We start from the raw sequence: 10,743 nt of genomic DNA on the forward strand, positions 1-10,743 counted from the left end.
CGGCCTTTGTTGGACACATGTTCATCAAATAGACAGCAGTGTTAATGGTCTCGGGCCAAAAGGTTTTAGGCAAACCTTTCTCAAGTAGCATAGACTTCGCCATCTCCATCACGGTTTGGTTCTTTCTTTCAGATACACCATTTTGTTGACGTGTATAACAAACAGTGAGTTGTCTTTCAACACCTTCATTTTCACAAAATTGGTGAAATTCATTTGAGGTATACTCCTTCGCTCTATCACTTATCACCATCTTTATAAATCGGTCACTTTGTTTTTTAACTAATGCTTTAAATTTCTTAAAGATTACAAACGCTTCAAATTTTTGTCTCATGAAATATACTCAAGTCATACGGATAAATTCGTCAATAAACAAGACAAAGTACATGTTTTTGCCATGAGACAAAGTATTCATAGGGCCACACACATCTGTGTGTACAAGTTCCAACTCTTGTATGGATCTCCATGCACCTTCCTTTGGAAATGGTTGTCGGTGGTGTTTGCCTAGCACACAACCCTCACATACACCAGATTTTTCTTCGATTCTTGGTAACCCATAAACCATCTTCTTTTGATAGAGTAACTTAAAGCTTTCTTAATTCAAATGCCCAAGTCTCCGGTGCCATAAACACGAGTCATTCTCTTCTCTGGCCATCATGCTTACATTTTCTCATAGTTGATAGATAATGGAAAGCTCTTGTTGCTAGTTATCTTCACAACGGCAACACTTCTTCTTTCTGAGTCAAAAATTATGCATTCTATATTCTCAAAGTTTAGAGAATAGTTGTGCTTCAGAAGTTGTCCACTGCTAAGAAAATTTTCATCTAATTTCGGCACATAAAGCGTGTCATGTATGAATTTGTTTACTTGCTTCATGGTGACTCCAATGCTTCCTTTCCCTTTCACTTCGACATGTTCTCCATTGTCCAATTTAACTTTTGAGTCGAATGAAGAATCAATGTTTATAAATGCTTACATCTCTCTGGTCATATGGTTGTTACAGCCGTTGTCCAAATACCAAACATTTTTACCTTCTTTATGAAATACTTTTTGACAAGAAAAAACAAATTTCCTTCATCAGATCCTCCTTCCGCGTTCGAAGCATGTTGGTGATTTGCAAGATGACAATCCTTTTGAAGGTACCCGAATCTCTTGCAATTGTGGCATTGCGGTTTGCCTTTGTTCCAGCAATCCTTCTCGTCATGAGTGTTACTCTTACAAATTTGGCACCACTTATTTGATGCTCCATCATGCCATCTTCCGCCATATGCGCCTCTTCCTCTTCCTCGTGAGTTTCTTCCTCTACCTCGGCCTCTTCCAGATCTGCCACCTCTAGAAGACTAACCTCTATTTTGTATTGGGGGCTTATTTTCACCATTGTTGGGCTGAATGTTGAGTTTAGACTGAAAGGAACTCTCAATGGATTTTTTTTAAATGTTGTAACATCTTTTTCTCGTAGGATCTCAAAGACCCCCATCAACCCTTGAACATTCATGGTTGATAGATCTTTGATTTCTTCTATCACAGCCACCATTGGGTCAAATCTTGCTGCCAAACTTATCAGATTTTTGTCAACAATTCTGCAATCTTTTATCCTATCACCATGTGAATTCATCCGACTCACCAACTCGAAGAGTCTGTTGAAGTATTCGTTCAGGATCTCGTTCTCCTTCATCCTTTAACTTTCATAATCTCTCTTAAGAGATTGAAGCTTCATCGTTCGCATCTTTGAGTCTCCTTCAAACTCTTGTTGTAGGATACTCCAGGCTTCCTTCGATGTTTTTCTCATAATCCTTGGGAAAATGGATAGAGAGACTCCTCTCTGAATCATCCTAAGGACTCCAGCATCTACAATTTTCTTCTCCTTTTATTCTTCATTCTGTTGGCTCGATTCGACAGCCTTTTCTTTTGATTCTCCAGCCTTTGTTGGCGCCGATTCTTCATACTCATTTTTTACATACTCTAGAACATCCAAAGATATGTGAATAGAGTCTATATTTTGACAATCCAAAAATCAAAATTATCTCCTTCAAACAAAGGAACTTTAACATTGCTATAAATTATGGAAGTCATGACTTTTGTTATTTTTGCTGCAGCTGCAAGGATCTGCAGGTCTGATACCACTATGTTAGTGGTATTCTATAGGTGGTATGTGATAAATTATATTGTTGCAGGATTCTGCAAGAAAACTATTTTTAGTCACTTTTTGTACTACATTTCGACTGGTGGATAACCATTGAAAAACTATGATTTTATTGAATTCACAACATACTCCTTGCCTTCAACTTTGCATTACAAAGCTTTTATATAGGCTTGAAGGAAACTGATAGAGAATACAATAGGTTAGTAATCAAGATGATGACTCTTTAGTTCTCTCAATCTTAATGATACAACTCTACCATAAATTTAAATAAAGACAATAATTATATTGTGATAGTTACAATTCTCACATAATGCTTACTAAAAATAGTGATGGTTACAACACATTAATTTTAACAAACTCAGGTCTCTTGTCCCGTCTCGCATTTATGAACCCTAAGATATACCAATACAAAAATTAATTACACTTGTATAAACATAATAAAGTGAAATATAACTTAAAAAAGTATTTATGTCACTTGCATTATTTATGAAGGTAGATGCACTTCAAATACATCGGGTTTAAATGAAGTCCTAGCACACATTAATTACATTTCATTATAAGAAACAAAAAAAAATCTTACAATCAGAGACGAAATTAGTATATAAAATCAGTGGCTTGGTTCACTAGTTTCAACAAATGGTTTTCTCTAATCAATAACAAAGCAATAATAGCAAACCATGTTGATGGCAATGTGCACCCAATTAGGAGCACCACACTCGTGGACTCCAACACAGTGCCACCTAAATGCTCCATCCAAAACAATCATAAAAGCCAAAACCACACACTCAATGCCTCCTGAGAAGAAAGAAATCTTCAAGTCATTGGAGAGTTGGGTATCAGAACATGTATTGCCACTGGCCAAACCTGTTGAAGAATGCTGGCAGCCACATGATTTCTTGCCAAACTCAGCATTACCGTCAGATGAGTTTATCGATCAGGTGAACGACTTAAGGGCTCGAACGGCTGGGCTTCCAGACGAATATCTGGCAGTTTTGGTGGGAAACATGATCACTGAGGAAGCATTGCCTACATATCAATCATATTTAAACAACTTGGATGGTGGGGTTGCAGATGAGACTGGTGCAAGCGATAATCCATGGGCTATATGGTCGCGCTCTTGGACAGCCGAGGAAAATAGACATGGAGATTTGCTCAAAACATATCTCTATCTAACTGGTCGGGTTGATATGCAAATGGTCGAGAAAACTATCCAATACTTGATTGGAGCTGGCATGGTGATGTATTTGATTTTTACTTACACACTAGCTAAATCATTTTAGTATATACTTGTGTGTTGAACTTTTAAATAAATTGATTGTTTGTGGTGTAGGATATAGGAACTGAAAACAACCCATATATGGGCTTTGTTTATACATCTTTTCAAGAGCGAGCCACTTTTGTGTCGGATGGTTGTTTGGCTCGACTGACTAAGGAAAGGGGTGATCCAGTTCTTTCATGCATATGTGGCACCATTGCTGCGGATGAAAAGCGCCACGAGATTGCATACGAGAGGATTGTGGAGAAACTTCTAGAAGTAGACCCCACAGAGACGATGATAGCGATATCAAAAATAATGAGTGGTAACATAACGATGCCCGGACACTTGATGTATGATGGACAAGACCCGCAGCTCTTCACCCACTTCTCTGCAGTGGCACAACGCATTGGCGTGTACACGATTAGTGACTACATTGATAACTTGGAGTTCTTGATTAGAAAATGGAGATTGGAGAAGATAGAGGGTTTAACGAGCGAGGGAAGACATGCACAAGAGCTCGTGTGTGGGCTTGTGCCCAAGATTAGGAGGCTACAAGAACGTGCTGATGAGCGGGTGCGAAAGATGAGACCCAGGTTTAGTTGGATCTTCAATAAATAGTGTCCATATTGAAGTACAGAATCTTTAAAAACAAAGTGCAGTGGAAAAGCAATGAATATGTGATCTTTAAACTCCTCTTATCCTGTGTTTGGTTATCCTATACTCTTTAGAGTAATTAATAAATAAAATTATTGTAAGAAAACTATGAGGACGTACTATTGTTCAACAATATTCGTTGAGAGATTGTGTGTATGTGTATGAGTGATGCATAAAATAAATAGAAGACATGATTTTTTATTAAAAAATAGAGGACAGGTTGTTGATGCTAGTGCAAATTAATACATGGTTAGAGAAAGAATACTCATATGACTTTGTTCTTATACATGTAAATAATTAAAGTATATTTGATTATAGATAGTTCAGTATGTGGTTCAAGCATGTGTTAATTCAGCCACATAGAAAAAACTTGTAAACCTTTTTGGTGAAGAAGTTGTTAACTAGTAGCTACTCAAGAAACAAATATTATATTTTTTCCAAAGAATTTGAATGATATGGTTGACAGTGAACCTCAAACTTATGTTGGTGGTCTCGACATCCGCTGCAAGACAATGAATATTGTAACATATGTTATCAAGCTTGTAAGATGTTGGAGAGTTATATTCAGTGGCCATGGACAAAGAATGGGAAGATCAAGCTTGTTGATATGGATGATTGTCATCTTCTAGTTTGTATCATTATCTCCTTGTCCAAAGATTGGGAAATATGTTTCTTCAAAGTGTTGATATCATGAAAAATGTGGCGGTTTGGATAATAATACCTAGAATTATACAATGATACATATGTGCTTATAAACAACCCTAGGAACTATGGAGTGTTTGGACATATAAGTGTTATAGTATCATTGGTACTTCTACTTCTCAATATTATACTCGTCTTAAAGTAAAACTTAATCTGGCTACTTGTTGGCATTTAACCATTGTTCATGCTAGTCCTATGGCATGAGTTTTGTGCCCTTAGCACCTCCATTTTCGTCCCTTGGTGTTTATCAGGAGATTTTATTGTACAATGCTTTTACATAAGGAAAAAATAAGTGGTGTCTCCATTAGTAATTTTTCATTTGCTTGATTTGAATATCTGACTCTAATATCTTTGATCTTAGTTTTTCGGGTTCTCCTTTCACTTTTCATCATGGTACGAAAGACAAGATTGTGTGGTTTGTAACTCTTAGCGTCAATTGTTTCCATGTAATTAATAGATGTGTAATTATGTTTTCTACACGTGGTTACCGATAGTTTAGAATGTGGTTACTGATACTATAGTATATGGTTTATAGTTTTGCATGTGGTTACTGATAGTTCAGTATATAGTTACTGATAATTCAGCATGTGCTTATTGATAGTTGAGTATGCAATTACTGATAGTTTAACATGTGGTTATTGATAACCATGCATGTAGTTAATGCTAGTTATCCATGTGGTTACTAACTAGAAGTTAGATAATTAGTAGTATGATCTTATATAAAGGATGCAACACATGTTTGTAAAATTTTAATTCCAATAATACTTCTCTCTCAATTGCTCTTTATGTTTCTCTATTTTCCTCATTTTGCAAATAACTTATAATTCAAGTTATTCAATAAATTGGTATCTAGAGCATCGGTTTGTTCTTCTCCATCCATGGCAAACGGGAATATAACCTTCAACCAGTTCCTAACCAATCTACCAATTTTCAAGGAAGAAAATTATGATAGATGGTGTGCGTAGATGAAAGTGATATTCATATTTCAAGTTATGCTTGAAACTGTTAATGATGGTTTCTTATTAGAGGCAACTGCTACTGAGGCGCAAAGAACGCTCATCGTGAAATGAGCAAGAAAAATGGGAAAGGCTTGTTCTTTATCTATCTGTGTGTGGATTCAAATATATTGGAGAAGATCATTGAGCAAGAAACGACCAAAGATATGTGGGATACTCTCAAGAAGTTGTATGATGAGGATGAGAAATTGAAGAAACTAAAGTTACTATTTTTTAGGAAATAGTATAAGAATTTGCAAATAAGTAATGGTGAAACCATTGTTGAGTTCTTCTCAAAGTTGGTGGTTTTCACAAACCAAATCAAGTTGTGTGGAGAGAAGATCTCTGAACTGCACGAAATTGAAGGTTCTAAGAGATCTTCTAGTCAAGTCTGATCACATTGTTATGTCCATTGAGGAGTCCAAATATTTGTCAGAGATGAAACTTGAAGAGTTGCAAGCATCTCTTGAAGTGCGTGAGTTTAGCTCAGATAGAGACATTCATATAAGGTATCTGAACAAGCTTTGTAGACCAAATTCTTCAAGAAAATGAATGAATATTCCTCAAAGAACAACAAATTTAAAAAAATGGAAGAAGAAGAAGAAGAAGATGAAGAAGAAGTGGAATGAAGGTGATGGTGCGGACAAGAACTCAAGAAGTCATGGTGGGACAAGGAAGAATGGTGCAGCTTAGAATTATAAATTCAAGAAGAATGTTGAGATTAAGGAGTTTCAATGTTATTGCTATCAAAAGTTTGGTCATTATGCTTGATATTTCTACTTCAAAAAATTCTAATGGAGGTGACAAATGTGTGACTCATTTCACACATGTTGGTGTAGTGATACAAAAGAGGTCATTTTAATGGTTGCAACACATTTGGTTCAAGAGAAAGCAAATTTTTGGTACCTTGATATAGGTTGCAGCAATCACATGACAGATAACAAAAATGGTTTATTAAACTTGATGAATCAGTTAGGAGATCTATCATATTTGTTGATAATAGCATTGTTACATCAGAAGTAACGGAAAACATTCTTGAAAAGAAAAAGAATGGGGAAAAAGAAATCATTTGTGATGTCTTGTATTATATGATAATCAACTTGATCAGTTTGGGTCAATGTCTTGATAAAGACTATAAAATAAGGTTAGAAGAAAGGGATCTCAGGGTGTTTGATGAAAGGTCTAAGCTAATTTTGAAGGCATCTTTATCAACCAATAAGATATTCAAGACCATGATTAACATGTTAGACCATTAGTGTCTTGCATCAACCATAGTTTGAGATAAAAATTGGATTTGGCATCAAAGGTTTGGCCATCTCAGTTTAAGGAGTCTCAGCTTGACGCACATAAAGAATATGGTGTATGGTCTTCCCAAGATTATAATGCCAAAGCAGTTGTGTGAGGACTGTTCATTTCCTAGTCAACTAGAAGGTCATTCAAATAGGACTTGCCAATAAAGTCACAACATAACTTGGAGATAGTGCACTCAAATATGTGTGGTCCCTTTGAAGTGAAGTCACTATGAGGTAATTGCTACTTCTTAACCTTCATTGATGAATTCACTAAATATGTGGATTTACTTATTGGATAGGAAAAGTGGGGTGTTCACTAATCTTAAGAGCATGTTGCTAGTTGAGAAGTAGGTTGAATGTGCAATCAAGAGGTTGAGAATAGATGGTGGTGGTGAGTACACCTCGACTGAATTTGCTTAGTTTTTTTAAAACGAATAGATTGAGCATGAAGTTATATCACCATACAATCCACACCAAAATGGCATTACTGTGAGAAAAAGCAGAAGTATCTTGGACATGGAAAGAAGCATACTCAAGGCACAACAAATGCCAAATCATTTTTCGGTGAAGTCACTTCAAGTTCTATGCACATCATCAATAGATACGCAACAAAGAAGTTAAATAAAAAAACACTTCATGAAGCTTGATCAGGTTTGAAACCAAGTGTTAGTCACTTAAATATTTTTGGCTCATTGTGTTTTAGACAAATCCCTAAACAACTTAGAAGAAAGTTGGATAATAGAAGCCAAGTTATGGTTCTAGTTGGATATCATTCAATAGGTGCTTACGAGTTGTTCTCGCCAATTAAGTACATGTTGGTGATTAGTAGAGATTTGGAGTTTAATGAAAGAAAAAATTGGAATGGGCTGAAAATTCCAAAAAATCTAATGCAAGAAGGTGAAGATTCAAGCCACATCATAACTACCCTTTATGATGATGATCAAGAAATAACAGTTGAGCCTACATGGTGTTTCTTTTGGATTGGCGGAATTATATAAAATATCATGGAGTTTGTTCAATCTATTTATGGTGCAGAAGGGACATGTCAAACACGATGTTCTAACATGTGTGCTGCAATATCTGGTCTCTATCACAGAAAAATGTTATTGCAGTTTTTATTCAGTCTTATTATATCTAAGATTTACTATACAAGAAGATCTATAATTCATAGAGAAGAGTTAATTTGGATGTACAGGAGCAACAAGTGGTATAAGATGTTCCAGCATGTGTGCAGCGCAACATCTGGCCCTAGTCAGCAAGTCATGGTGGGTGTTGTTTGGGGAAAAATTTCAAATTGAGATTCAATCAGAGTTATTGCAGATTGGTTAGCAATGTTTGTGAGATTTTTTTGACAGCTGTGAAGATCAAATCAGATTTAAGTGGAGATTTCAATTTGAATTTGAAATATAACAAATCATATCTTTTTGTTGGAGACTTTTATGGAGCTAATTAAATCCAACAAATTTAGTTATTATTCTGGATGAAATTAATTCAAATATCAAGGGAGAAAAAGCCCAGAAGACATTTCTATATAAGGAGACTCTATTCTCGTGTTTAGGCGTGACTTTTGTATGCAAGGACTCATTTCTTTGTGCTAGGGTTTCTGAGTCTTTTGTTTCTTGTATTCTACACTAATGTCATCATAAGGATTAGTGTTGAATCTTTGTTATACATCACTCTATATTTTAGTAACTTGGTATAGTTATTGAGTTGTCTTAGTTAAGTTGTAAATTCTACAATCATAATGTTATGATTAAGTTGATCACTAGAGGTTAGTGATTAAAAGAAACTAAGATGAATTCTCATATTTAGAGGGAGTCCTGAATATAAAGTCACTAGCATTAGGAAGAGGCATTGAACATCATGGGGTTGATATTCCTATTAGACTAATTGTACTAATTCGAAGTAGTGAATTTCCTTTCTAGGATAGAGAGCCCTCCAGACGTAGGTGTGGTTTCACCAAACTTGGTTACTAATCTCCTGTGTTATTTTATTGCTTTTTGCATTGTGTTATTATTGTTGTTATTCTGCTGTCATAATGGTGAAATTGTCAAGTATTGTTGAAGCGGTAAAGCGGAAAGCAACAAAAGTTTTGGAAGTATTTATCCGGGAACTTATCGTGTCCACAGAGATTGGTGAGAAGAACTGCCGTTCGACTATCTCGCGTTCTAAGTTTCATGATTTGGGTGCAGAAAGGTAAATGCGGGAAAAGTAAATAAAAGCAATTAAATATTCTTAATAGTCTAAAATAAATAGTTATGGAATTGCATTTCGTTCTACCCGTCTAATACTTAAGTCGGAAGATCTTATTGCAACACACTCACAATACGCATCAAAATCACCAGACATCAATCGAGACACCACATCAGTGTCCATGTCTGAAACACCGACGAAAGCTCAACCGTACTATTCACATTAGCGATCTCTCAACCGACACAAACAACACGGAGGCATTAAATTCGATACCCATTACGGTTATTAGCCCTAAATCCATTTCTGAAATCTAGAAACTAACAGTTATCATTCCTAATCAAGATCTATGATGTCTATTTCTACAACAACACAAATCCAGAGTATTTTAGCAAAAAGATCAAGAACAACAACAATGATGATTTGCAAAGTGAATATATCAAAAAAATCCCAAGATCGACAAATGTACATACAATAAGAGTAGAATATACATACAAAACCCACCATTGGAATGAAACATAGGGAAGAAAGAAGATGAACCAGAAACTCTCACTGTGTCAAGGCAATCGAGACAAATCCATAGCCAATCCACATGATGCAGCACCCAATGGTGTTTCCTAAACCTCTAAACTACCAAAAATGGATCAGAGCCACTCCAAGGGGGAAATGGGTGATAAAAACCCTAGAAAAATCTGTCTAAGCTATTTATACAAAAACTGAAATCGCAGAGCGTGACGCGCCCTAGCGCGCGCGACGCGCCCTAGCGCGCGCGACGCACCCTCTAACTAAAATGTACTAAACCGCCCTAGCGCGCGACACGTGCTACATAGCGTGCGACGCGCCCAATACTCTGCCTGGATTATTTCTTTTTCACCTTCAGCGTGCAACGCGGCCATCAGCGCGCGACGCGAGCTACACCAGAACAACAACTTTACGGATTCAAAACGCGTCTGCAGCCGTGTCTTCGACACTTTATTTCTCGAGGCTCCGAAACGCAAAAATACCTACAAAAAGACAACAAAACTATCAAACGGTACATATTTACATAAAAACATATTAAAACACAAACGATACAAATATACACAAAACGGGGAATTATTCAAACGGTATTAACAAAAAGTATCGATAAGTGTCACTATTTACATACACAAAATAACTACATTTTGGCACTTATCAAACTCTCCCCAACTTGAATTTATTTGTCCTCAAACAAGGCCAAACACTCAAATCGCAAAAGTAAAAATCAAAGAATCAAGAATCAACAAGATTTGGAAAAACGAAACAATTGTACGGTTCAAACAAAAACGTACCAACAAAGTAAATACTTACCACAATCCTACAACGACAACATGAAAATGAAACGAATCCTAAGTACAAAAATCATACAAATCATTCTAAAACAAAACAAGCTCAATCACGAATCACGCCTAGTAAAAATTCATCGGTAGATGAAAAACACCGAAAGGTGAGGACTTTGACACACACCCGACAACTTGCAAACAAAAGACAAAA

The 10,743-nt window shown here is 36.1% G+C and overlaps 2 protein-coding genes across 2 annotated transcripts; one reads left to right on the forward strand and one right to left on the reverse strand.

The window, feature by feature from the left end:
* Positions 1–657: 657 nt before the first annotated feature.
* On the reverse strand, positions 658–1,672 carry LOC131628910 (uncharacterized). Its single transcript, XM_058899717.1, has 2 exons — positions 1,141–1,672; positions 658–932 (listed from the first exon to the last, which is right to left on the reverse strand). The coding sequence occupies exons 1-2, from the start codon at positions 1,670–1,672 to the stop codon at positions 658–660; spliced, it is 807 nt and encodes a 268-aa protein (XP_058755700.1).
* Positions 1,673–2,742: 1,070 nt separating this feature from the next.
* Positions 2,743–4,278, forward strand: LOC131628964 (stearoyl-[acyl-carrier-protein] 9-desaturase 6, chloroplastic-like). The gene is made up of 2 exons (XM_058899774.1): positions 2,743–3,375; positions 3,471–4,278. The coding sequence occupies exons 1-2, from the start codon at positions 2,818–2,820 to the stop codon at positions 4,014–4,016; spliced, it is 1,104 nt and encodes a 367-aa protein (XP_058755757.1). The 5' UTR covers positions 2,743–2,817; the 3' UTR covers positions 4,017–4,278.
* Positions 4,279–10,743: the final 6,465 nt, after the last annotated feature.

The sequence above is a fragment of the Vicia villosa genome, unplaced genomic scaffold (genome assembly GCF_029867415.1).
Source record: "Vicia villosa cultivar HV-30 ecotype Madison, WI unplaced genomic scaffold, Vvil1.0 ctg.000493F_1_1, whole genome shotgun sequence".
NCBI lineage: Eukaryota > Viridiplantae > Streptophyta > Magnoliopsida > Fabales > Fabaceae > Vicia > Vicia villosa.

Bases quoted from the DNA above. Each gene is read 5' to 3' on its own strand.
- LOC131628910 (XM_058899717.1), bottom strand. From the start codon at position 1,672: ATGAAGGAGAACGAGATCCTGAACGAATACTTCAACAGACTCTTCGAG. The intron at 933-1,140 runs GTACCTTCAAAA...TCGACTCAAAAG, and splicing joins CACAATTGCAAGAGATTCGG to TTAAATTGGACAATGGAGAA.
- LOC131628964 (XM_058899774.1), top strand. From the start codon at position 2,818: ATGTTGATGGCAATGTGCACCCAATTAGGAGCACCACACTCGTGGACT. The intron at 3,376-3,470 runs GTGATGTATTTG...TTTGTGGTGTAG, and splicing joins ACTTGATTGGAGCTGGCATG to GATATAGGAACTGAAAACAA.